The 27,381-nt window shown below is 52.1% G+C and overlaps 1 protein-coding gene and 1 non-coding gene across 4 annotated transcripts; both read right to left on the bottom strand.

The window, feature by feature from the left end:
- Positions 1-1,256: 1,256 nt before the first annotated feature.
- Fblim1 (filamin binding LIM protein 1) lies at positions 1,257-26,152 on the bottom strand. Of its 3 annotated transcripts, none has more exons than XM_041652403.1 (9): positions 26,027-26,152; positions 20,371-20,421; positions 19,708-19,982; positions 15,428-15,612; positions 14,307-14,424; positions 10,915-11,084; positions 8,747-8,925; positions 6,910-7,027; positions 1,257-1,907 (listed from the first exon to the last, which is right to left on the bottom strand). In XM_041652403.1, exons 3-9 carry the CDS (start codon positions 19,955-19,957, stop codon positions 1,794-1,796), a joined length of 1,134 nt encoding a protein of 377 aa, XP_041508337.1. In that variant the 5' UTR covers positions 19,958-19,982; positions 20,371-20,421; positions 26,027-26,152; the 3' UTR covers positions 1,257-1,793. The 3 variants fall into 3 exon arrangements, with proteins under 3 accessions (XP_041508337.1, XP_041508338.1, XP_041508339.1); XM_041652404.1 differs by lacking the exon at positions 26,027-26,152 and adding an exon at positions 24,248-24,299; XM_041652405.1 differs by lacking the exon at positions 26,027-26,152 and adding an exon at positions 21,373-21,390.
- LOC121448993 lies at positions 13,766-13,872 on the bottom strand. Its single transcript, XR_005974453.1, has one exon. It is a non-coding gene; the product is annotated as a U6 spliceosomal RNA (small nuclear RNA).
- Positions 26,153-27,381: the final 1,229 nt, after the last annotated feature.

Here is a 27,381-nt window from a genome sequence, read left to right as displayed (position 1 = left end):
TTAGACGTTACAAAGCCCAAAAGTGATTTCTTTTCCTTTTTCTGTTTTATATTTTCTATTACTTGTGTATACATGTGTGCAAATGCGTGTGCAAACCAGACGACAGCCTATGGGAAACGGTTCTCTCCTTCCATGAGTGTCCCAGGGACAGAACTCAGGCCTGGTGGCATACACCTTTACCGGCTGAGTCATCTTACCAGGCCTAACATGAATTTCTCTGAAAGGAAGAGCGCTCTCGTGTGGTTATGGGTAGCCCGGCTGCAGGGCCTGAAGTGGGTGCTGGGAGGTACAAATGGGAGACAAAAGGTGTGCCCTTCCCTGGGCTCATCCTGGAAAGACAGAGAAGGAGCCTGTGCAGGCTCAGCCCCAGTGAAGGCTGGAGGGCTGGAGGGAGGAGGCCAGCCTCACCCTTGTTACCTAGCAAATCGAAGGCACTTAATCCATGCCCACAGAGCACTCACTAAAGCACCCAGGAGTGCCGGTAAGCTAGTGGGGGCTACAGGCCACCCTCCTGCTCCTTGACCCCATCCCTACTTCAGCACGTGTGCCACAGGCAGGGAGGAGGGGTGGCCAATATGTCAAGTTCCTAGAATGTTTCTTTTTTCTTTTCTTTTCGATGTGGTCTCTGAATGAAGCCAAGGTTGATCTGGAATTCTATGAAGACCTGGCAGGCCTCAAGCTTCGCGTAGTTCTCCCAAGCACTAGGATCATAGATGTGAACTGCCAAACCCAGCTAATTAAAAAAAAAATACAGCATTTCTCTCTGTAGCCTTGGCTGCCTTCAAATGCAGAGATCGCCTGCCTTTGCTTCCCAAGTACTGGGATTAAAGGCATGTGCCACTACAGCTGATTATAAAGGTTTGTGTGTGTGTGTATGTTCATGCTTGAGTATATGTGCACCACATGCATGTAAGTGCCTGAAGAGGCCAGTAGAGGGCACCATATCTCCTGGAATTGGAGTTACAAATCAAGCATTTAGGAGGCTCCATGGAGATGCTGGGAAGTGAACCCTGGTCCTTCACAAGAGCAGCAGGTATGCTCAGCCACCAAGCTACACTCTTTTTCTTTTCTTTTTGGTTTTTCGAGACAGGGTTTTGTTGGGTAGCTTTGGCTGCCCTGAAACTAACCTAGTAGATCAGGCTGACCTCGAACTCACAGAGATCCTCCTGCCTTTGCGTCCAGCCCCAGCATAAATTTCTTAATTTTCTTTTTTTGTTTTTTTTTTTGTTTTTTGTTTTTCGAGACAGGGTTTCTCTGTGGCTTTGGAGCCTGTCCTGGAACTAGCTCTTGTAGACCAGGCTGATCTTGAACTCACAGAGATCCGCCTGCCTCTGCCTCCCGAGTGCTGGGATTAAAGGCGTGTGCCACCATCGCCCGGCAAATTTCTTAACTTTCAAAATACACTTTCTACAGTAACTGGGCAGGCACACTTCAAACAAACACCTCGGTTCAATACACTAAGCTGGTGTCAGCACTTTCTGCTAGGGAGCTAAGCATCATGGTCAGAGACGAGGGCACCATCCTGAGACTCGTCCCCACAAATGGGTCAGGGCCAGCACCAGAGAGCAGCCAGGGTCCCAGTCTTGTAGTGAGGGGCCTTCTGGTCAGCGGAGGAGGAGGTGAAAGTCTGGGGGGTGCTGTGTACTAGGAGGCCAAGACCCCGTGTCTCAGGCCTTTGTGTCTAGACACCGTGGGCTGAGCAGTGCACTGGTACCCAGCGAGGCTCGAAAGGAACGGATGCAGGGAAGTTAGGCAGGGAAACCAAGTCAGGGCCGGGCCGGCCACAGGGCTTCTCAGCGGCACCCAGCAGCACTCCGCTTGATGTGGCAAGGCTTGCAGAAGAGGTGGTCATTCAGCGGGTAGCAGCCTTGGTCGGTGGGCTCCACAGAGAGGAGGACACTGCAGTCCTGGGGAGACAGAGCACAGGTGGGATCATGTCCTAGGGGACACTCGGCTCTTATGTTTCTGCATTTTGAGACAAGAGTTTTTCTTTTTCTCTTTCTTTTTTTTTTTTTCTTTTTTTTGAGACAGGGTTTCTCTGTGTAGCCCTGGCTGTCCTGGAACACACTCTGTAGACCAGACTGGCCTCGAACTCACAGGGATCCGCCTGCCTCTGCCTCCAGAGTGCAGGGATTAAAGGCATGCACCACCACAGCCGGCTTGAGTCAGGATTTTAAAGCTGAAGCTAGTTTCAAGCCATGCAGCCAAGGGTGACTTCGAACTCCCTGACCCTACACCCAGCTTGGCTTTGTTTTTTGTTTTTAATAATTTATAATTTATCTATTTTTATTTTATGTGCATATGTTTTGCCTGCATGTATGTCTGTGTGAGGGTGTCATATCTCCTGGAACTGGACTTACAGACAGTTGTGAGCTGCCATGTGGGTGTTGGGAATTGAACTCAGGACCTCTGGGTTAACCCTGAGCCATCTCTCCAGTCACGGCTTTGTTCGTTTTGAGACAGGCTCTCTCCATGTACCCCAGGCTGTCCTGGAAAACTGAGTGTAACCCACGGTGGCCTGATCTTCCCACCTCAGCTTCCGGTACTGGGAATGACAGCTGTAGGCCACTATGCCCAGCTTCAGTTTCCTCAGCTGAAATGGGGACAGTACGTCATCTTCCAAGATTGTCATTAGGATTTAATAAGGCAATGTACATGACAGTCTTTTATAATTAAAAAGCACTTTCCACTTATAAAATATGGTCACCCTTCCATCAACAGCAATAAAAGGCCCGGAGCACAGCGTCAGCGGCAAGGCGGAAGGATACCAAGGGCACTATGTGGAGCCGCACTTCTCCCTCTTCCCTGGGAGAATCAGTTCTGTGCTAGACTGCTATGGTGTGAGTTTTACATCTGTGAGATTTTTTTATTTGTTTTTAGGGGTCAGTTTAAGATACAGTTTAGCCTAGGGGTGGTGGCTCATCTCATCACTCAGGAGGCAGAAGCAGGGGGATCTCTGTGAGTGTGAGGCTAACCTGATCTACAGAGTGAGTCTGAGGACAGCCAGGGCCACACAGAGAAACCCTGTCGAAAGAGGGAGAGAGAGGGAGAGAGAGAAAGAAGGAAGGAAGGAAGGAAGGAAGGAAGAAAAAAGATAGGGTTTAAGCCAGGCGGTGGTGGCGCACACCTTTAATCCCAGCACTCAGGAGGCAGAGGCAGGAGGATCTCTGTGAGTTTGAGGCCAGCCTGGTCTACAGAGCTAGTTCCAGGACAGGCTCCAAAGCTACAGAGAAACCATGTATCAAAAAAAAAAAAGTTTAATTCAGCCCCCGCTTGAGCCACCAAGCCTGGCTGGGCCTCACCTATCGGAATGTCACTTTAGAGTCCTGACTCACTAGGCAGCTTTGGTCAGAGTGACCGCGGACAGGAAGTGCGGGTTATTTGCTCAGTCAAGCTTTAAGAGCGCCTGGTACTGGTGGATTTCATCAGGGCTCCGGGACTAATAACAGCTCTGGAGCTTCCTCATCAGCTGGCCAGACCTTGAACTCTAACTGACAAAGTCAGATTACATAGGAAGCAATCAACTTCTCTCCCCAAATCCTCTAGGCTCTCCATTATCTTCTCAAATAAACACAAGGGAATAAACGAAAGGACTATCAGCTGATTGAGAGATCCTGTTCTGGGGTGCTCCAGGAAGGTGATGTAATCATCATCGCCAGAGGGTAGAAAGCTCAGAGCTACATGGATGGCAGTAAAGTGAGGGGGTGGGCAGCTTGGAGCCTCATTGCTGGACCAAGTTCAGCGCCTGCAGGGTCCAGGCAGAAGGAAAGAGTGCAGCCCCAAGATTAAGAACTTCGCCAGGAGTGGTGGTGCACGCCTTAAATCCCAGCACCCGGGAAGCAGAGGCAGGTGGAACCCTGAGTTTGAGGCCAGCCTGGTCTACAAGAGCTAGTTCCAGGACAGCCAGGGATACAGAGAAACTGCATCTTGAAAAAAAAAAACAAAAAAAAAAAAAAGAAAAGAAAAGAAAAATACAAAAACAAAACAAACAAACAAACAAAAAACAAAACCAAAGAGGTCTTGGGCTGGAGGGCTGGTTCAGGAGTTTCGCAGGCTCACTGCTTTCGCAGAGGACCCAGGTTTGATTCCCAGCCCCACATGGTGGCTCACAACCATCCACAACTCCAGGGCCAGGGGATCAGAGGCCCTCGTCAGGTCTCCACAGGCACCAACACACACGGTACAAACATACACAAGCAGGCAAACCACTCATACACATTAACTAACTAAATAAACCTAAAAAAGAAAACAAAAAATAAAGCAGTAGCAGCTGACCCTTCTGATCACCTGACCATTGCCTGGCATTTCCTGCTGGGGCTGCAGAAGGAGTTTCTAAGCAGCTCCTCAAGGAAGCCCAGCCCCTCCCTTTCTTGGCTCCATCTCTTACCCTCCCCCTCCCAGGCACGCTGCATCCCAGACCACCTAGAAACCTCCACTCCCTCTAATCTTCAGTTTCACCTGCTGCAGTGGGTCACCCCCAACCTCCTCTCTCCCCTCTCCTCCTTCCTTGTGCAGGTGTGTGTGCACACAGTCAGAGGATAACCTGCTGTTCCCGAGGACCACCTGGAACTTCGTCAAGGAGGCTGGGCCAGCGACCAGTGCTCCCGAGCCCCTCTTCCCAGCTCAGCCTCGCTGAGATCACAGACTGTGCCTGGCCTTTCAGAGGGGCTATGGGGATCTGAACTCAGGTCCTCATGCCTTTAAGGTTTTCTCTCCTTCTGGATTTCCTTTCCCCTCTATGCAACTGGCAAGCCTATGGTGGGGATCTCATGTAATAGGCTAAATACCCTCTCCTCTACAAAAGTACTTTCTACCCTTCTCTCTCGCAGAAAGGATCTCACTGCGTGTTCCAGGCTGACCTCAAACTCAGGTTCTCCTGCCTTAGCCTCCCCTGGGCTGGGATTACAGTCATGGGCCACCACTTTCTGATACAAGAATTATTTTCCGGGCTGGAGAGATGGCTCAGAGGTTAAGAGCACTGACTGCTCTTCCAGAGGTCCTGAGTTCAAGTCCCAGCAACCACATGATGGCTCACAACCATCTATGAGATCTGGTGCCCTCTTCTGGCCTGTAGGTGTACATGCAGGCATAACACCGTATACATAATAAATAAAACAAAATAAAAAAAAAGAATTATTTTCCTTGTAGTACCCCCTGGTTAGTCCTGGTTAGACTCTATCACAGCCTTTCCCCTCTAAGTGCCGTTTAAATTGCTATTTACAGGGGGCTGGAGAGATGGCTCAGTGGTTAAGAGCATTGCCTGCTCTTCCAAAGGTCCTGAGTTCAATTCCCAGCAACCACATGGTGGCTCACAACCATCTGTAAAGAGGTCTGGCGCCCTCTTCTGGCCTTCAAGCATACAGACAAAATAATGTATACATAATAAATAAATAAATATTTAAAAAAAATAAATTGCTATTTACATTTTAATTTATTCACTGTGCACATATGTGTGGGCATGCTTGTGTTGCCTCGGGGCGTGTGGGTAAGAAAGAGGACAGCGTGCAGAAGTCGGTCCTTTCATTCCACTATGTGGCTCCCAGGGATCGAGGTTAGGTCTCCAGGCTTGGTGGCATGCACCTTTACCCACTATGTCATCTCACTGGCTCCTAAACCCCATTTTTTAAATATTTATTTATTTGTTATGTATACAATATTCTGTCTGTGTGTATGTCTGCAGACCAGAAGAGGGCACCAGATGGTTGTGAGCCACCATGTGGTTGCTGGGAATTGAACTCAGGACCTTTGGAAGAGCAGGCAATGCTCTTAACCATTGAGCTATCTCTCCAGCCCCTAAACCCCATTTTTTAACCTTTTTTTTTTCCTGGCACCTACAAAGGTTTAAGCCTGCCCAGGATCCCTTTCTCTCTGTCTATGGTAGTCAAACCCTGTTCCATGAGGCCACGTGTGATGGTGCACACTTTACTCTTAGCACCAGAGAGGCAGAGGCAGAGGCAGGGGGATCTCCATGAGTTTGAGGCCAGCCTGGTCTTTGTAGTGAGTTCTGGGGTAGCCATGGCTACACAGTGAGACCCTGTCAGGGTGGGGTGAGGTAGGGAGACAGGACAAGACTGGACAGACGGACCTGTTTCATGGGTTCCGTCTTCTGGTTCTAGAGGCTGTCGATCCTAGCTCATCAGCTCCCAGGCTGCGATAGGCTCAGAAGGTATGTTAGCGTCAGCTGTCTATCTGACATGGTGCAGTTTCAGAGAGTCCCAGTCGGGGGACTGCCCAGAGCAGACTGGCCTGTGGCATGTCTCTGGGGGCATTTTCTTGATTGCTAGTGGATGTGGGGGAGCCCAGCTCACTGCAGGCAGTACCTTCCTGAGGCGGGGGGGGGGGGGGGGGGGTCCTGGGCTGTTTAAGAAATCTATCTGAACAGATGCCAGGGGGGGGGGGGTTCGGGCCAGTAAGCAGCATTCCTCCGTAGTTTCTACTCCAGGCTCCTGCCTTGATTTCCCTTAACGATGGATTGTAACCCGTACAATAAATCTTTTTCTCAACCAGTTTGCTTTTGATGATGGCATTTATCATAGCAACAGACAATGACCCATGCCAGGCCAAGCAGGAACCTTCTTGGGACGGGATGCCCCTCCCACAACGGGGTCCACTCTCATTCTCTTGGGGCTTCTAACGACACAAACCTGAGCTATGTGTGCCCACGCGCTGTGCCAACCCTCAGAAAAGAAAGTAAAGGCAGGACCAGGAGGCAGTGATTGGGTTCGGGGCTATCATTTGTCACCACTGTGAGCTAACACAGTCTCGCCACAGGAAGTGATGTGAGCGCACACTGAACTCTGATGGAACCTCGCATGTTCTTATCCACCTTTCCTGGCCTCTGCTGAGGGCAGTGAGCAAGGGAAGGGTGTCCCTGGCCACAGCACTTTACAGCACCTCAGCTCCACTCACCTCACAACGGTAACAGTTTTCGTGGAAGTTCCTACCCATGCACTCAATTTTGTAGGCGTCCTTCCCGTCGCTAGGGATGATGGGATTCTCACAGACGCTGCACACAGGGGCAAATTTCCTAGAGGGAGGGGGAAGCACATGCCAGGAATGTCAGCTACTCACACCGACAACAACATCAGCTGGCAGAAACGGGGTGGCTGCCGTCCACCTCCCAGAGCCTCCACCTCCCACCCGGGGTTGCTAGGTGACAGAATCTGCAGGGACAGTCACAGATGTCCGCCCTTCCTGGCAGAGGCAGGAGGAGGGACCAGTGCAATGACTCCAGCTTCCTAGAGTATAAGTAGCTGAGGCCAGTGATTGATGGGAAGTATCAGGGCTGAGGAGGGTGTTGGTGGACCTGGACATCCATTGTCTTGTACTTTGCTTCATTTAAAATTTTTTAGCAAGCCGGGCGGTGGTGGCGCACGCCTTTAATCCCAGCACTCTGGAGACAGAGGCAGGTGGATCTCTGCGAGTTCGAGGCCAGCCTGGTCTACAAGAGCTAGTTCCAGGACAGGCACCAAAAACTACAGAGAAACCCTGTCTCGAAAATCAAAAAAAAAAAAATTTTTTAGCATACTTATTCAGTCGTATTTGGAGGTCCAAGGACAAAAAGCAGGAGTCAGGTCTCTCCTACTTGTGGGTCCCAGGGATTGAACTCAGGTCATCAGGCTTGACAGCAAACTCCTTTAATCCACCGAGTCACTCCTCAGCCTTATTTATCTATTTTTTGTTTACTTATTTATTTATTTATTTATTTATTTTGGTTTTTCAAGACAGGGTTTTTCTGTGTCGCTTTGGTGCCTGACCTGGAACTAACTCTTGTAGACCAGGCTGGCCTCGAACTCACAGAGATCCGCCTGTCTCTGCCTCCCCAGTGCTGGGACTAAAGGCGTGCGCCACCACCACCAGGCTGTTTACTTATATTTTGAGACAGGGTCTCACTGGGTAGCCCTGGCTGGTCTGGAACTTGCCATGTAGACTAGGCTGGCCTGGAATTCACAGAGATCTGCCTGCCTCTGCCTTCTGAGTGCTGCTGTTTGCTTATCTTATGAGACAGGGCCTTACTCTACACTCCAGGCTGACCTCAGACAGGCAGCACCAATCCTCCTGCCTCCGTCTTCACAGGCAGGAACCACCATGCCCCATCTCTTCCTTTCAAATAGGGGGACAAAGCGCAAATCTCTTTTACTTCTGTATCCCCAGTCCCCCGCTCCAGTTCCCAGGGGAGGGGACATAGCCTAGGATCCCAAGTCAAATCCTTTTCATTTTCTTGAGACAGGGTGTCATATAGGCCAGGCTAGCCTTGAACTTGCTAGGATAGCCAAGGATGACCATAAATTTCTGACCGTCATGCTTCTAGGTCTGGAGTGCTGGGATTCCAGGTGTGTGTCACCATGGTGTGTTTACACGGTGCTAGGAATCCAACCCCTCTGGGCTTTATGCAGGCGAGGCAGGGACTCTGCGAACTGAGTCACACCTTCAGCTCCCAACTCAAGTCCTTAAACGGAAGCCTCATTGCACCTTGGTTACCGTGTGCCTCAGTTTCTATTTCCGCTAAAATGGACTCTTTCACTGGGCTCTCTGGCCATAGAAAGTGTGAGGATTGCATGGAGTACCTCAGATGATGAACCTGAGGAGCGCAGGGACTCAGAGGCTTCCAGCAGACGCCCCACGGACCGTATGGGGAACCTAACAGGAAGATGGCATCTCTCGGCACAGAAGCTGTACAAGTACTGGCCTGACCCCCAGTCCTGCCTGGTCTTCCCCACTGCCCAGCCCCAATCTCCTCTCCCACCTGTAGAAGTCAGTCACGCAGTACACCTGGTTCTGGTTGTCCAACGCGAAGCTCTCATCCCCGATGCACCGGGCACAGGTAACACAGGTGAAGCAGGGTGGGTGGAAGGCCTTGCCCATGGCGCGGATGACGCAGTCTCGGACCACCTCTCCACACTTGCCGCACTTCTCCAGAGTGTCCTGGGTCAGAGAGCCACTGTATGAGCCAACCCACAAACACGCCTACCCAGAGACAGGAGGCGTCTCTAGCCCTCACACACACCTACCCTGAGACAGGAGGGGTCTCTAGCCCCTCCCACACCTACCCTGAGACAGGAGGGGTCTCTAGCCCCCTCAAACATGCCTACCCAGAGACAGGAGGGATCTCTAGCCCCCACACACACCTACCCTGAGACAGGAGGGATCTCTAGCCCCTTCAAACACGCCTACCCAGAGACAGGAGGGGTCTCTAGCCCCTTCAAACACGCCTACCCAGAGACAGGAGGGGTCTCTAGCCCCTTCAAACACGCCTACCCAGAGACAGGAGGGGTCTCTAGCCCCCACACACACCCACCCTGAGACAGGAGGGGTCTCTAGCCCCCCCACACCTACCCTGAGACAGGAGGGGTCTCTAGCCCCCTCAAACACGCCTACCCTGAGACAGGAGGGGTCTCTAGCCCCCTCCTTGTCTTCATCTCTCCCACCCTCTTTCCCTTCCTTCTTTCAGTACCAGGGATTGAATCTGGGGCCTTGTGAGTGCCGGGTAAGCACACTGCCACCGAACCACACACTCAGTCTGAGAACTCCCTTAACAATTTTTCAAAAGGCTCTCATCCCCTTTTCTTGGTTACTTTTGAGACAGGATGTCATGTCACCCAGGTTGAACTAAAAAATCACTAAGGATGACCTGGAACTCTTGAACCTCCTGCCTCCACCCAAGTATTTAGATCTCAGGTGTTTGCTTCATACTCAGGCCTTCTTAACAAATTCTTTTTGTTTGTTTGTTTGTTTTTTCTGAGACAGGGTTTCACTGTGTAGCTCTGGCTGTCCCGGAACTCTCTTTGTACACCAGGTTGGCCTTAAACTCACAGAAACCCACCGACCTCTGCCTCCCAAGTACTGGGATTAAAGGCGTGCAACACCATGCCCAGCTCTCTCTTTTTTTTTTCGGGGTGGGGGGGGGAATGAGTTAACAAATTCTTAAGTGATCAACACAACTATTGATTATTGGTATCTAAATTCTTTGCTTATTATTATTATTATTATTATTATTATTATTATTTTGAGACACGGTCTCGCTTTGTAGCTCAGGCTCTTTGAACTATTCATCCTCCTGCCTCAGGTTCCTGAATGTTGGGAACATGTGAACACCACCACAGCTGGCTTATTATTCAGAAGTGGAGGAAGGAGGGTCAGGAGCGCAAGATCACCCTATGTTGTAGTCTCAAAACCCCCCAAAAGAGGCCAGGTATGGTGGTGCAAGCCTTTAATCCCAGCTCTTGGGAGGCAGAGGCAGGTGGATCTCTGTGAGTTTTAGTCCAGCCTGGTCTGGGACTTGAGAGTTCCAGGACAGTTGGGCTATTACACAGAGACACCCTGTCTTGAAAAAACAAACAGACAAAACGCCGAAAAGAAACCGGAAAAGGCAAGGAAATGCCTCCTCCCCCAGAGCCTACAGAGCGAGACAGGAGGCATCCTCATTTGGATCTAATGACCCTGATAACTATAAGAAGTGTGTTCACTTGCATATTAAAACGCTGCATCAATCTACCAGGCCTGAGCTCCAGGGGGCGCTGTTGGGAGCTGTTGGGGTCTTAGGAGGAGGGGCCTAAAGAAGTCTGTGTTCCTGGGGATGTGGCTGAGTCCCTTCTTCTTAGTTCGCTGGCCATGCGGGGAGTCCGTTCACACTGCTAGAGTCTCCTGCCAGGGTGCACTGCCTCACCACAGGCTCAAATTGGCAAGGTCATCTTGCTACGAGCTGGAATCTCTCAACCAAATAAATCTTTTTTTCGTTGCTGGGAAGCGGACACAAGGATCATAGCAGCTGCAGGAACCGAGTCCCGCTCCGGTCCGTTTTCTCCATTCTGACTCTCAGCTGGGTCCACAGCGCCCATTCTCTTAGGAATTCCGAAAGGAAAGAAATATCGGCGGCCGTGGAACCTGACCTGGGGGCTGCATGCAGGGGCGTACCTCGTAGCAGGGCTCGCACAGGGGGCGCCCGTCCTTCTGATAGAATTTCTGCCCAGCGAGCTGGCGGCGGCAGGTGCGGCAGGTGAAGCACTGGGCATGGTACTGCCTCTTCATGGCCTCGACGGCCAGTTCTCGAGGGGACACAGGCTTGTGACAGAAGCCGCAGACATCTGAGGGAGGGGAAACACAGGCAGTCACCAGCTAGGGCAGTACCCAATCACCGCCCAGAATACGATGCCCAGTGTGCCCAGGGCCCAGCCTCGAAGTCCTCCTCAACTGATACATATGGAAAATCACGGTGAGCACCAGGAAGGACGGTGAACAGCGCTTGACACAGTATTATGTTGGGCACCATGACGCACACATTTTTGTCGTTGCTGTCTTCAGGACAGGGTCTCACTATGTAGCCCTGGTTGTCCTGGAACTATGTAGACCAGGCTGGCCTCAAACTTACAGAGATCTGCACAACTTTAATACCAGCCCAGCCTGGGCTACACGGCAAGACAAAAAAACAGACAAAGCCTCCGTGGCATATAGCTTCTCATCTCCTAGAGAGTGGAGGGGGTCTTGGTGACGACACCAACACCCAGATGATCCCGATCCAAGGTCTCTATGTAAAAAACGGAAGTGACAAGAATTCTGAGGGAGGGGGCTGGAGAGATGGCTCAGAGGTTAAGAGCATTGCCTGCTCTTCCAGAGGTCCTGAGTTCAATTCCCAGCAACCACATGGTGGCTCACAACCATCTGTAATGGGGTCTGGTGCCCTCTTCTGGCCTGCAGGCATACACGCAGAAAGAATACTGTATACCTAATAAATAAATAAATAAATATTTAAAAAAAAAAGAATTCTGAGGGAGGAGATGAGATGGCTCGTCCATTAAGAACACACACTACCTTACAGAGGACCTGCGTTCAGTCCTCTCACCCCCATCCGTCAGCTCACAACTGCCTGTAACTCCAGGGATCCACTGCCCCCTCCTGGACTCAGAGGGTAATGCACTCATGAGCACAAACCCACTCTCAGAAACACACTCATACATGTAATTAGAAATAATTCTGGTCTGCAGGCATACATACAGACAGAACATTGTATACATAATAAATAAATAATAATAAAAAAAAGACAACAACAAATAACAAATTGAGGGTACTCTCAAACGCAAAGATCCTACCTCTGCCTCTTGAGTGCTGGCCTGGCTAAAATAAATCTCAAGGAAATAAAGTACTAAGAGATTCTGATGTTGGGTGTTGGGTTTGCACCTGTAATCCAGCACTCTGAAGGCTGACAAAAGTGGACAGAGTTCCCGGCTAGCCTGGGCCATACCTTAAAAAAAATTTAATTTGTGACAAAATCTACCATAAGTCACAAGATAATTGACAAACTGAGAAAAACATTTGCCCCTGTGTCTTGCTGTGTGACCCAGGAAAGAGGACGCGGCCTTAGGTGAAGCTGTGTCTTCAGTGCCTGGGGCACGATCTGAGTAAGCCGGTCACAGCTCAAACACAGCCCACAGTGCGGGAGAGGCGGCTAGGAAACAACTCAGCCCTGCTGGGGGCGCACGTAGGCTGGATGACTAAGGCAGGTGATTTGACAAAAAAAAAACGCAAGACTCAGGGAAAAAAAGTACTTTTTTATAGGGTACTTCCTCTTCTAGGAATTTACCCCAGAAAACCCTGCACATGGTGAGGTGAGCCAGTTAGGTGAGTCAGCTTGGCGCAGTTAGGGCAAGAAACCACCTACAAATCCATCAGGAGGCAGCTGTGTAATCCACCACACCTAGGTTCAGCCCTTAAAAAAAAGGGCGAGGAGCTGCTACACAGCCTGATGGGAAACCTGCTCAGAGACACACCGGGAAACCCAGCAATGAGAGCTGCAGCAGACGGGATCCCCAGGCCCAAAGCTCAACAGGCAAAATTAGAGACTTGTGGGTGTAGGTGTGTGTGTGTGCGCACGCGCATGTGTTTGGGGGGTGGGAGGTAATGGAGGAACAAAGTCTCACTGTGCACCCCCACCTGGCGTGGAACTTGCTATGTAGAAACAGCTGGCCTCAACCTCAGACATCCTCCCATCTTGGCTTCATAAGTGCTGGGATTAAAGGTGTGTACCACCATGCCTGGTTGACTCTGTGGGAATTTTTTTGTTTTTGTTTTTTCAGACAATGTCTCCCGTAGCTCAGGGTAGCCCCCAACTTACTATGTAGCTGAGGATGACCTCAACCTTCTTTTTATTTCTAAAATGTTTTATTACTTTATATGTATATGTATTTGCCTGCATGTATATCTGTGTATGACATGCATATCTGGTGCCAGAAGAGGGAATTGGATCCCCTAGAACTGGAATAACAGTCATGAGTTGCCATGTGGGTGCTGGGAATTGAACCCCAGTAATTTAGAAGAGCAGCCAGTGCTCTTAACTGCTGAGCCATCTCTCCAGGCCCAATCTTAAACTTCTAATCCTCCTGCATCATACACATAGGCATGAAATAAACAAATGAAAAAAATGACTAAAAAAACCCTTAATTTTCATTGATTGGTTGTGTGTATGTCTTGTGTGGAGATCACAGGGAACAGCCTCTGAGAGTCTGTTTCACCACGTGAGCCCCAGGGATCGAGGTGAGGTCATCAGTCTTGGAGACAAGCTGTGCGACCCATTCCCCACAATGAAAAAAGAATTTAAAAAAAAGAAAGAAAGCTGAGCACAGTAGCTCTGTAATCCTAGCACTGAGGCTGAGGCAGGAGGACTGCCACCACTTTGAAGCCAACCTGACTTCACAGTGAGTTCCAAGCCAACTAGGGCCAGCTATAGAGTGAGGTCTCATCTCAAAAACACAGAGAGAAAAAGAATTTTTTTTTAAATATGGAACGCTTCACGAATTTGCGTGTCATCCTTGCACAGGGGCCATGCTAATCTTCTCTGTATTGTTCCAATTTTAGTATATGTGCTGCCGAAGCGAGCACGAGAAAAAGAATTTTTAAAGGGCCAAATGAGGCGGAAGGATCTCAAACCAGATTTGGCTGGAAAGAGACCTTGCCTCAACACAAGCAAAGGTTAGGAATGTGTCTGGGGCAGTACAGACTGTGATCTTTAGGGGTGAAGCATTGGCTTCTACCTGCACAGTGGCACACTGTAACCCTAGCCCTCAAGAGGTAAGGCAGGTGGAACATGAGAAGGGCATCCACACCTACTTATCAAATTCAAGGCTAGCTTGGACTACATGAGCTCCTATCTCAAAACCAACGACAAACCAGAAGCAAGCACATGGCAGCCACAAACACTCAGTGGTTGCACGCTTCACGGACAGTCTCTGTCATGCAAGCAGGGAACCCTGCTCCCCCATTTCCCATGAGAAGCCCATTCTGGCCCCCAGGAGACCTAGAGCCTATGGCTGTACCTATGGAGGCCTCTCTCTCTGGAAAGGTGACAGGCTCTTCTGGAGGAGGGGGTAGCTCCTCTTTCGAGGGTCTGAGGTCACTGGGCCGAGGCCGGACAGAAGATTCCTTTGGAAGAGGCTGTGGGGACACAGAATGAGGAGACAGAAGAGAGGTCAGCTGGTAGGGACCCCACCAGAACCTCCCAGCTTGGCTTTTTGTCTGGGTGACTCCAAGAACAATTGGTTACATTGTACAGATGAGGAAACTGAGGCTGGAGATGCAAGTGTCCTGCCTCTATAGCTTAGCAGGAAGGTTGCTATGGCAGCAAGAGCCAGGACTTCCCTGCTCCCTGCCTGGGGCTCCCTCTTCCAAAGTGACTCTCTCCTGCTAGCTAGGTAAACACTCCCTCACTTCTAACTATATCCCCAACATTTTTTTTTTTTTTTTTTTTTTTTTTTTTTTTGGTTTTTCGAGACAGGGTTTCTCTGTGGTTTTGGAGCCTGTCCTGGAACTAGCTCTGTAGACCAGGCTGGTCTCGAACTCACAGAGATCCGCCTTCCTCTGCCTCCCGAGTGCTGGGATTAAAGGCGTGCGCCACCACCGCCCGGCTATTTTTTTAACCTTTTAGTTTGAGATAGGGTCTCAAAAGTTGCCCAGGCTGGCCTTGAACTCACTTTGTAGTCCAGGCTAGGCCTTGTGATTAACCTCCTTAGTGTCTGGGATCATGGTCCCACAACCATCAGGCCCAGTTTGACTCCTGTTTCTGAAAACTTCCTGGGAATGACGCGTCCCACCCACCAACGCTGAGCTGGAGGTGACAGAGACCTTGGCCCCGGACACCATCCCGTTGACAACCCTCTCTACGAAGAGCAGAGGATTAATCGGCTGTGTGTGTGGTGTGGAAATTTGGGTTGGAACCCGTGGTCTTGGGGCAGAGTGGGTAATTAAAGAACTAAGGGGGCAAGGGACACGTCCAGGGACCTTGGAAATCCCAGTTTCTACCAGCTTTGGGGCTCGGACGAGCTTTGAAAACCAACTGCCTTCAAATAGAAGGGACCAAATCATGCCCACCTTGATAATGCTGGAAAGGCCAGGTCCCCTCCCACAGCTAGGAGCCAAGGCTTGGGGACACTTGCAGTACCTGTGTTAGAGGTGGAGGTGGGGGCGGGGGCAGGTGTAGTTGCTCCAAGTCAGAAATGAGCGATGTTCCGGTCAGGGCAGGAGGCTCCTCTTCTGGGAGAGGCAGGTAGGCCGAAGGGGGTGGTGGGGGAGGCGGGAAGAGGTCTAAGTCCTCATCATTCAGGGGAGGAGGCGGGGGAGGGCACCCTACAGTGGAAGAAGAGAAGGGTTGCCCAGATTCCCGCAGGGCACAGGGCTCCTCACCCAGAAGGCCAAGCGGCAGTGTGGAGAGGCTGGGTTCTGGCTCCAGGCCTTGCTCCACCCACCCTGGACTACGGTCTCTGTCTTGCTATGGGGCTTTCGGCATGAGCGTCAACTCTTTGAGTCTTAAATTGTTCCTCTGGAAAGTGGGCAATGCCAGGTGGTGATGCATACATACCTTTAATCCTAGCACTTGGGAGGCAGAGGCAGGAGGATCTCCATGAGTTTGAGGCCAGCCTGGTCTACAGAATGAGTTACAGGACAGCCAGGACTGCACAGAGAAACCTTGTTGTTGGGTGACGGTGAGGGGTGGGCGTAAAGAAAAAAAGAAGAAAGCTAGGCATGCCGATACTACTCTTGGAAGCTGAGGCAGGAGAAATCAGTTTGGGCTACATGGCTCTTGCCTATAACCCCAGTATTTGGGTGGAGGAGGCAGAAAGATCAGGAAAGGAAGGACTAGATTAAACCTTGATGACAGATTAAAACTGGATCTGGAGAGGAGGGGCTAAATAAACACAAAATAAAGCAAAACAGAACAAAAGAACATGCTTTAAACAAAAACAAAAGGAGGGGGCTGGAGAGATGACTCAGAGGTTAAGAGCACTGGCTGTTTTTCCAGAGGTCCTGAGTTCAATTCCCAGAAACCACATGGTGGCTCACAACCATCTGTAATGAGATCTGGTGCCCTCTTCTGGCCTGCAGGCAAACATGCAAGCAGAACACTGTGTACATAATAAATAAATAAAATCTTTAAAGGGGGGGGGGAGAGGATGCACCATCGTGGGGACTTAGTGGGTAAAGGAACTTGCTACCCCTGACAACCTGACCTTAATTTGATCCTTAGGACCCAAAGGATGGGCGAGAAGAGACTACTCCAGGTTGCCCTCTGACCTGAGGCACACACATATAAGTAAAGGCGGGGAAAAGACGCTGACCACAGAAGGACAAGTACCGAAAGCTCTAGACTTCTCAGAGCCTGAAGACCTGGGTTCTAGCACCAGGCCCATCCTCAGCTAATTTTCACAGTCACTTCCCTGGGGTCAGATTTCCCAGCCCAGCCCATTCTCTCTAGGGCTGAACGGACCTTACGAATAGATGTGTGTTCTAGATGGGCCCCGAGGAAGCAGCAGAATGGCAGAATCGTGGAGGCCAGATTGGATCACTGTCGTGGGCCGGGAGTCATTCATCAAACAGACACAAGAGCATTAGCAGGTTCGGGTGCAGCTGCGTGGAAGGAAAGCTCGGCTCTCCTCTCTTCTCCCCCTTTTCTGACAAGTTCTCATTAGGGCACCCAGCTTCTAGCTCCCAATCCTTCCTCAGCCACCTGAGAGCTGGGATTTCAGGCCTGTGCCACCACACCCAGAAGGAGAAGAGCTCCCGCTGCACTTGGCGACAGTCATGGATTTCAAAATAGCTAACAGGATTCTGAGCGTTCCCACCACCAAGAAATAAGCATTCGAGGCAGTGGACATGCCGGTTACTCTAACCTGATGATGACATGCTGCCTTCAGGCTGTAACACACGCTACAGCATCCCACAAACACGAACCATTACCATGGGTCAATGGGAGTGTGTTTTGTGGGACACGGCCACTGCTCAGGGGGCAAAGGTGCCTGCTGCCCAGTCTGAGGACCCGAGTTCCATTCTCAGGGCCTACAAGGCAGAAAAAGAGAACACACTCGTACAGTTGTTCTCCGAGCTCACATACAAATGCCATGGCACACATACAATAAAAAAATGTAATTTAAAATTGATTTTAAAAAGGGGGGCTAGAGGGGGCTGGAGAGATGGCTCAGCGGTTAAGAGCGTTGCCTGCTCTTCCAAAGGTCCTGAGTTCAATTCCCAGCAACCACATGGTGGCTCACAACCATCTGTAATGAGGTCTGGTGCCCTCTTCTGGCCTTCAGGCATACACGCAGAAAGAATATTGTATACATAATAAATAAATAAATAAGTTTAAAAAAAGGGGGGGGGGCTAGAGAGGTAGCTCAGCAATTAAGCCATGTACTGCTCTTTTTTTTTTTTTTTCGAGACAGGGTTTCTATGTAGCTTTGGAGCCTGTCCTGGAACTAGCTCTAGCAGACCAGGCTGGCCTCGAACTCACAAAGCTCTGCCAAGCTCTGCCTACCTCTGCCTCCCGAGTGCTGGGATTAAAGGCATACACCACCACCACCCGGCACCATGTACTGCTCTTATAAAGGATCCCAGTTCAAGACCCAGCACTATATCAGGCAGCTCACAGCAACCTGTAGCTCCAGAGGATCCTGCGCCCTCTTCTGGCCTCTGAAAGTACTGCACTTGCACGTGCACAAACCCACACACAGATACAACCCACACGCAGATGCACGCACACATAAAAATGAGATAAATCTGGGGCTGGTGGGTCTACAGAGTGAGTTCCAGGACAGCCAGGGCTGTTACACAGAGAAACCCTGTCCCAAAAAAACCAAAGTAAATGAATGAATGAATGACTGAATGAACGAAGGAAAAGATTCACTACAAAGTGTACTAAGTACCCAGAAAAGAAGAAAAAGGCAAATTAAAACCTCAATTCCACCTCTGAGGTGGGGCCCAACTGTGTTGGAAAAAGCCCAGAGGAGACACTGGTGTGACTGACCAGCTATGGGAGTTTGGGAACCAAATTCTATGCAAGCTTGCAAGTCAGAATCCAGCTCTCTCAGAGGCATCGAAGGCTGGCTTCTCTCCTACCTATCTATGTCTCACTTCTGGGACGATGAGCTGAGGGAGATCAGCAAGCACTCGGATCCTCTATAAGAGCAGTACATGGTGGGGAGAGGCGTGAGTAGCTCAGCCGAGAAAGGTACTTAACGCCAAGGCTGACGGCTTGAGTTCAACCCCAAGGACCCACGGGGTGGAAGCTCTCTTTCTTCTTCTCTCCAACTAGCTTGGTTGTCCTCTCTCCTCCGTATATCACACACATAGACACTCGCAGACACACAGACACACACACACACAATTAAAAGTGAATCATAGGGCTAGTGAAATGACCCAGTGGGGAAAGACACTTACTACCAAGCCTGATGATCTGAGTTCAATGTCCAGGACCCATGCAGGGACTGAAAGGAGAGACCACCACCCACAAGCTGTCCACTGATGTCTACACACACACACACACACACACACGCGCACGCACACACACTCACACGCATGTGCTCCACCACACAGAAAGAAAGAAATCGCACAGCAGGTAAGCCGTGATGTCCAAGAACAGAATGGGAACATCTTTCAAACCCTCCAAGCTCATTTGTCTCAGGGCCTCCATAACTATTTCCACTTCCCCCGTCTGGCAGCAGCCTCAGAGAACACTCCTCAGAGCAGCCACAGAAAGAGCTAGCCCTTCTGGGTGGCACCGGGCTCCGTTGTAAGGCTTGCTCTTTTGACATTTGATACGCTTTGTTCTCTCTTCTTTCCTTCTTTTCTTTCTTTCCGGTTTTTCTAGACAGGGTTTCTCTGTGTAGCCCCAGCTGTTCTGGAACTCGCTTTGTAGACCAGGCTGGCCTCAAACTCAGAGATCCTTCTGCCTCTGCCTTCCAAGTGCTGGGATGAAAGACTTGTGCCACCACCGCCTGGCTCAATATGTATTTTTCAATTGTTACTTTACTTAGTGTGCTTGTGTGTATCATGTTTGTGTGTGTGTGTGTGTGTGTGCATGTGGAGGTCAGAGGTCAACCTGCAGGAGTTGATCTATGCTTCCACCTTTGCGTAGGTTCTGGGGATTGAACTCGGGTCCTTAGGTTTGTCCAGTGAGCATGTTTACCTGTTGAGCCGTTTTGCTGATCCTGCATTAATGCTCTTAATCCTCACAACTATACTTCGAAGTTTTTGACATTGAGGCACAGAGAGGTTAAGTGACCTGCAACATCACAGAGCTGAGAGGAGCCAGGACTCATGTGTAGGCAGGTGGGTTCCATAGTAGGCCCGGTACACGGTACACACCTGAATGAATGAGTAACCCGAGCCTGTTCTTTCCTACCTGCCTTGGTTCTGTCTCTGTCCTGGTCCCCTTCGGGCCACTCTTACCTCCATTGGAGAGCTGGGGTGGGGCTGCGGGGAGCGAGGCAGTGGTCCTGCCAGAGGGTGTCCAGGTGTTGGGGTTCCTGCTCAAGCCAGTCCCAGGGGTCTTCGTGGGAGCGAGGGTCTCCCAGGGCCGGGCGTGTCGGGCTTCACAAGCTGCCTGGCCCACTTCCTCAGTCACAGCCACGTCACGGCGTGGGGGTGCCAGGGTGATAAAAACAGAAGAGGCCACTCTCTTCTCGGGCTTGGAGGCCATGATCAGCGAGCACCTCCTGCCGGGGCTGGAGGCACAGGGGTTGAGGTTGACAGGGTATCCCACCGGCCCAGAGGCTCCTTTCTCTATGTACTGTACCCACCGGCACACCCAACTCCACTGGAGACAGGGCTGAGGCAGGAGAATGGTGAGTTCTAGGCCAGTCTGGGTCGTGCAGTGAGAAGGGAGGAAGGGAGGAAGGTGGGAGGGGCAGGGGACAACCTTCAGAGACGCCAGGTGGTCACCAGGAGGCCAGATCATGGGGCCTACAAACCCTGAAGGCCCCTCCCAGTGGCCTATGGACAGCCCCGCAGCAACTCAGAGATCACCTTCCCTGGCCACCTTCTCCAGAGCCCAACCCAGGCAGCTGACAGACACAGGCTCTGATACCTGCCAACAGCCAGCCCCTCCCTCACCTGAGATACCGATTCTGTTGAAGACAAGGTCCAAGGTTCAGGCCAGATCCACTGGAAGGAAACAGAAACAGAAGAGCGACCGGTGAACAAAAGACAGGCCCCACTCTGTTCCCATGCTGCCTTGAGCCCCCAGCAACCCTGTTATCACCCAATCTCACCAATGGGTGAGAAAACAAAGACTCAGAGACATCAAGTCCCTTGTCCAGGGTCACACAGCACCAGAGCTGGCATTTCAGTCCAGAGCCACACACTTGATCACTCGGGTCTCTTCTGCCCTCTCCACCCAGACCCAAACCAGCACGTTCTCTCTCTCTCTCTCTCTCTCTCTCTCTCTCTCTCTCTCTCTCTCATCCCTAATCTTCCCTAAGCATAAATCTGATTCTCTCTCTTCTCTCTCTCTCTTTTTTTTTTGGGGGGGTGTGATTCGAGACAGGGTTTCTCTGTAGCTTTTGGAACCTGTCCTGGAACTAGCTCTTGTAGACCAAGCTGGCCTCAAACTCACAGAGATCCCCCACCTCTGCCTCCCGAGTGCTGGGATTAAAGGTGTGCGCCACCACTGCCTGGCTCTCTTCTCTTTAAAAGTTGTTCAAGGCAGGGTTTCTCTGTGTAGCCCTGGCTGTCCTGGAACTCGCTCTGTAGACCAGGCTGGTCTTGAACTCACAGATTCTCCTGCCTCTGACTCCCAAGTGCTGGGATTAAAGGTGTGCACCACCATGCCTGGCTATTTTTGTTTTTTCAAGACAGGGTTTCTCTGTGTAGGCCTGGCTGTCCCGGAACTCTCTTTGTAGACCAGGCTGGCCTCAAACTCAGAGATCTACCTACCTCTGCCTCCCTGAGATTAAAGGCATGTACTGCTGCGCCTGGCCCCTCAAGTTATTTTTAAGCACCTTAGTCTTTTCTCCCCCAAGACTATCTTTCTCTGTTGGAGGACCCAATCAGCTTTTCCCTTTCCAGTTTCCACAGAGTTAATTTCAGCTCTTTGAGACCCAGGTCAAACTTCACCTCCTCTTCCACGAAAGCCTCCCTGACTCCCACCCTGGGGTGATCGGTGGCTTCCCTGGGGTGAGGAGGACAGCTGTCTCATTATCCAAGGGTCTGATCCCCTCAGGTAACCTCGCCTGCCTTCAGCTGTCTGTATCAAGAGCCGGAAAGAAGTTCACAGAGCAGGTGTGGAAGCAGAGACCCCGGCAGGCGAGGCCCCTTCATCTTGTGAGAGCCAGGCAGTCCCTGAAGACAGCAGCCTCTGGGGCCGAGGTCTAGGTGGGTCACTGCGGGTGAACTGGCCACAGAAGTTCTCCCTGGCACCCAACCATAGTTCCCATGGCTAAAAATGTGTCCTTTATCTCCCTTCTTCTTTCTGTGTGGGCCACCATGATAGGACCGAAGCCCGGTCACAGGCGCTTGGAGAGGAATTTAGTTAGTCTCAAGCAATGGAGCTGGACAGTGTGCGGGAGGGGTGACAGCCCCAAGAGACCCTGAGGGCAGACGTGGATCCCATGCAGTCCCTCACAGGTTTCCCTGATTCTCTTTTTTTCCTTCCTTTCTTTCTTTCTTCCTTTCTTTCTTCCTTCCTTTCTTCCTTCCTTTCTTTCTTTCTTTTTTCCCCCATTTTGTTTTCCAAACAGGGTTTCTCTGTGTAACAGTCCTACCTGTCCTGGAACTAGCTCTTGTAGGCCAGGCTGGCCTCATACTCACAGAGATCCACCTGCCTCTGTCTCCCAAGTGCTGGGATTAAAGGCGAGCGCCACCACCGCCCGGCCTCCCTATGATTCTCAAGGTACATCAGTACCCATGGACTCTCTCACGGGAGACTGAGAAAAATGCCCCTAAAATATTTCTGGGGGCACCAGGTAGGATAGCACACACTTTTAATCCCAGCACTCAAGAGGTAGAGACAGGTGGATCTCTGTGAATATGAGGCCAGCCTGGTCTACATAGTGAGTTCCAAGATAGCCAGGGCTACATAGAAAGATCCTTTGAAGCCTGTAATGATATAATACAAACCTGTAATCTCAGCACTCAGGAGGCTGAGGCAGGAGGATTTCCATGAGTTCATATTGAGACCCTGTCTCAACCCTGGCCCCATGAATAGAATTTCCTTTTTAGCGGTCTTCAGAATCGGAAGAGAAACCCTAACAGTGGCATTTATAAATCCAAGAGCTCAGACCTCAAACCTCAGTGGTAGGGAGGCTCTATCACAGGGTCCCACCCAGAATTTAAGAGCGTTTCCCTGGCCCTTAAGCCTATCGGAGAACGGCGCAACCTGGAAGTCCACGGGCATCCCTGGACTTTTTCTTCCCTGGACCATACAAGCCTCCTCCCACACCCCAAGCCACTCCCCTTCCCCCAAATGACCCAATCCAGACCAGCTTCTTGCGGTCAACACATTCTAGGCGGGTCCCCTGGGGCAGGCTGTGGGACTCTTCAGGAACCCCCCTACCTCCCCCTCTCTGACTCCCCCCCCCCCACTCCATTCCGCCCGCTTTTTCTGAAGCATCCAGCATGGAGGCCAGATGTTCACAGCTGGGCAGCCATACCCGCCCCTATCGTTGTCAAGCAGCCCTGGGGATCTCGGACTGGGGATTTTTCAAAGCCCTGTCAGGAGAGCCTGTTGGCGCTTCCCTCTGGTCCCACTGGCCCTGAGTTCACCCTGGAGTGGGGGAAGGCGCTGTATGACAACTTCCCAGCCGACCCTCCACCCCCATCCTTCCTCCCCCGGAGGGCAAATCAGACACTCAGATCCAGTTGGGTAAGCGGAGAAAGTGGGAACAAAGGGAAGGAAAGTCATTTCCTGTCAAGAGGAAGGAAGGAGGTTGAGAGCCGGCCAGTCAGCCAGCCAGCCAGGGTCGGCTTTAGGTAGGCTACAATCCCTGCGTGGGGATGTGCTGGCTGCTTGGAACAGTCCCCTCGTTCTAAAGCCACCACAGAGTCACTTAGCATCGCTCTTTCACACAGCTCCACAAAGCAATCTGAGTTTGGGGCCAGAATTAAACTTTGCTGGATGAGGGAGAAAGTATACGTTCCCGCTCACTTCCACAAGACACCTTGCAGTCTCAAAACGGTTGGGAGCTCTCTCATCCTCTTTCCCACTCCAGAGAAGGAAGAGGCACAGAGCTGGGTTCTCCCCCATCGTGGCTCGCACTGGGTGACCTTGATACAGTCACCCAACCTCTCTGGGCCTGGTTTTTTAGTCATCCAGTGAACAGACATTTGCCCTGGAGGGAGACGGCGAGGACACCAGCTGGTCATTCAGTCCCAGAGGACAGGCGGAGCCCTGGGGCTGGAGGACAGTGGTCTCCATTGTTGAGAGCAGGAATCTGGGCGCTGCCCAGCCTCTCCTCTGGGACCTCAGGTTTGGGCTAGAGAGGGGGGAGTAGCTGCACACACCTTGAGGATCACCCATTCCCACACCTTGCCAGGCCGGGCGAGGAGACCCCAGAACCCTTCTTCCCCTCTCCTGACTAGAGCTGACAACAGGGCTCCAGGGCCATGGGAGCTTGGGAACCTCCCGCGCCCTGGAACAGCAGCGGAGCGGAGCAGCTGGCCGGGTCACTGCGGCAATTATAATTCAATCCATGTGCGGAACGCTGTCCTCTTTGTGCAGGAGCTTCCGCCCTGCTCGCCCCGTCCCACTTCAGAGCAGGGACAAGACACAACCGCACCGTCCCCGCCCGCAGCACTCAACCTCCCGGGGTTCCCAAAGGTTCAGATCCTGGGACACACGGGAACAAGAGAACACAGGGATAGTACCCGCCCCGAGCCCCCCAGCAGCGCCAGGCGGGGTCCACCGCGGTGGCCGAGATTTGCCCGTGCGGCCACCTGCGGGTGACCCTACCCGGGGCGCACGGCTGGGACCCCCCACGCCGCGCCCGCTTACCTGCTGCGCGCCCCACGCCCCGGCCTCCGCCGGCGATGCGCCTCCGCCCCTCGCTCCCGCCCCGGCCTCCCTCCGCCCCGCCGCCCCGCGCGCCTTACCATAAAAGGTGACGCTCGGGGAGGGGGCGCGGGCTCGCCCTACCTGCGGCCGCGCCCCCTCCTTTTGTTCCCGCCACTCCTCTCCCCACTTCCTGTGGCTCCTCCTCCTCCGTTGCCCACCCCCACCGTGCACCCGGGGGTTCCTTAGCCACCTTCCCCCTAGGTCACCTGGATGAGCGGGCCCCACCTGCCCCATCTGGTGAGGAGGGGTACTTACACCCAAATTGGCTCTGAGGTCCTTCAGGGGTCCTGAGTGAGGCTAGACGCAGGACCCGGGGCCGTTACTCTATCTCCATAAACCTCAGGTTCTTTAATCCCTGAAAGAGGGTTCCCATTGCCTACCTCTGCTACTTGGCCAGGAGTTAAAGCGACCATGCTAAGAGAATCAGGGGCTAACACAGGCCGGGGTCATGGGGCTTTTTCAAGGAATGCCTGGGATAGGGGTCCCCAGAGACCCCAGTGAGGCAAGTCACCTGGGTCTGCTATCCTGGACTGTCACTGCCTGCCTGGACCTGTTAATCCGTCTACAAGTGGGTCCTACAGTGGGAGGAGGCCCCAGCAGGAGACCAGGGGGAGACAATCAAGTCACCTGTTGGCTTCCTGGCCCTGTTACAGGCTCCTGAAGAAGCAGAGCCCTGAGGCCTGGGGCCTGGGTTGGGGCTGGGCTGTGCAGGTCCCAGGAGACCTCGGGACATTGCTGGGGACAGGAATCTGGGTCTGATTCCCAGGCAAGCAGATTGTTCTTTTCATTAAAGCCACAATGGGGAAGGGAGCAGGGAAGAGCTGGACCCAGAGTCATCTGGGGGTAGCCAGGCAGGATTGGGTCCCCTTCCGCAGCCCACAGCCAACCACTCCTCAAAGTGGTCCTGGGATTGATGCTGAAGGGACCATGACACCAAGAGGTCAGAGTGAGGTACCGGGTGCTCAGCTCCATCCTCCTTCTCTTCCCCACTAAGCCCCCCCACCACGTTCCCCTTTAACAACTCCCCCCCCCACACACACACACACACGTTGTCGCCAGTGTTTTCCATTTGGCTCTTGCAGCCAGTGTGGAGTAACAAAGACAATCACTACAGTAGCTGCCCTTTCTAGAGGTGTCCCTTGTGGCCCTTTCAAACCTTTTTTTTTTTTTAACCCTTCCAGATTCTTCTCCAGGACTGAAAGATCCCACCCTGCAGACCAGACCCTGAAGCTGGAGAGGATCAAGGGTTGTGCAACAGGCAAGGGGCAAGGGGCAAGGGGTAAGGCTGGATTCAAGCCAGACAAGAGGGTGCCCCTCAGGTGCATGAATCTGCTAGTCCCAGAGGCTGGATTGCTGCCACCGTCCCCAGATAAGAGCCAAGGATGGAGCCTGGTACTACACTAAGGCTATCTGTGCCCAAGGGCCCCTTGGGTATGTTCCCAACCTGGCAACGGGGCCTCTGCGACAGGTGTGAAGGCTCTTACAGCCTCTACTGGAAAAGGAGTCAGACACAGCCATGGTGCCATGCAGGGGGTTCAGGCACTTCTAGCTGCAGAACCTCAGAACTCTTGTAAGTCAGAATGGATCCAGCCTGTTCTCTGTACTTCCACCCTATTCCCCAGTCTACCCGGCTACCCCACTGTTCCATCCAGTGGGACAATGAGGCACTAACTTGGGGCCTGATCTAGTATGGGGCCCCATTAAACTGCTGCCACTCACCGGCTGTCCTGCACCCCTGGCCTCTGTTCCACCTCCTGCTGCTGCTCCCCAGTCGGGGGGTTGTCCTGGCTAAAAGTCGCCTGCACCAGCCTGGGTATCAGTGGCACCGATAGGCAGGTGCCAAACTTCCTGCAATGGAAACCCAGGAAGTATGCTGGCCAAGGAAACACGCCCTCTGCCTGCCAGCTCATAGGCTCTGCTCCCCTCCTCCCTCCCTGCCAGGCTCAGCTCTCTTCCCTCCTCAGAAGTTCCAGCAGGCAAGGGGACACAATCTTCTACTAGGACCATGACAGCTGAGGTTGCAGGGCAGAAGGAAAAGGGCTTAGAGACAAGATCCAGGCAGCAGGTGACAATTTGCTGCTATTTGGGCTAGTCTGATGGGAAGTATAGCTCACTTGCCATCCACAGTGGTGGGATTGAGGGTCCATAAACATGGACTGGCCACTAGCCAAAGGACAGGGAGAGTTAGGAGCCAATAGGAATCAAGCCTAGCTATTAATCCTTGTCCTTAAAAGGGGAGATTATCAATGGGGTGTGACAGGAAGGAGCACACTCAAAGAAGTGTGAGGGCGAAGTCATAAACACAACAGTTATAAGTAGTGGGGTGTGCTAAGGTACAAGGTCAAGGGAAGGAGACCGAGAGGTGGGAGATGGGAAGGCCTCTCCGAGGTCTCGGTCAAGCTGGGACGAGGGACTACAGAGGCATAGAGAAAACAAACTCTTAATAGTCTAGTGTTAGCTGACCTTGAACAAGCACCCGCCCCCCCCCCCCATTTTGCCCATTTTGGACAGGGTCTAGGGTTTCCCTATGTTGCCTTGGCTAGACTGAACCCAGGCTGGCTTCGAACTCAGAGAGATCCACTTGCCTCTGCCTCCTGTGTGCTGGGGCTAAAGGTGTCTGCTGCCACACGCCACAGGGAAGGGACAGACTTCCCTTAGTGGAATGTCAGAGCCACAGTCATCGAAAGGGCACACCGAGGATTGGCTCGACCATCGGCACCCTCCTATAGAAGGTCTGGGGGTTCGGCTTGACCATCGTCACCCTCCTATAGAAGGTCTGGGGGTTCCGGCATTGTTCTCACCTACTTTCTGGAATATTTTGCCCAGGGCAATTACAGTCCAGCAAGATCCAAGAACAGGGACCAAGTGTTTGGAGGGCAAGAAGTATCTTTCTCTCTGGAAGCATGGCCACATTGCTTTCAGGCTCCCTGAGGGCATGCACTCTGGGCCAGGGACCTCTGGAGGGGAATGTCCCTTCAGCTGCCTCTCCCTGGTGAGCTTGCTGGGCCAAGTCAGAACCAACTGCCCAGCCTCAGGTTGGTGCTGTCTATATGTACATCTGGATTAAGTGTGGG

The sequence above is a fragment of the Microtus oregoni genome, unplaced genomic scaffold (genome assembly GCF_018167655.1).
Source record: "Microtus oregoni isolate MIOR12 unplaced genomic scaffold, Mior012 000005F_ref0000423, whole genome shotgun sequence".
In the NCBI taxonomy this organism is placed as follows: domain Eukaryota; kingdom Metazoa; phylum Chordata; class Mammalia; order Rodentia; family Cricetidae; genus Microtus; species Microtus oregoni.
This window is presented reverse-complemented; position numbering and strand designations above follow the sequence as displayed.

Coding starts and splice junctions, on each gene's coding strand:
- Fblim1 (XM_041652403.1), bottom strand. CDS start 19,957: ATGGCCTCCAAGCCCGAGAAGAGAGTGGCCTCTTCTGTTTTTATCACC. Junction 15,613..19,707: donor ACCCCAGCTCTCCAATGGAG/GTAAGAGTGGCC, acceptor CTTCCACTGTAG/GGTGCCCTCCCCCGCCTCCT. Junction 1,908..6,909: donor AAAACTGTTACCGTTGTGAG/GTGAGTGGAGCT, acceptor CTGTCTCCCCAG/GACTGCAGTGTCCTCCTCTC.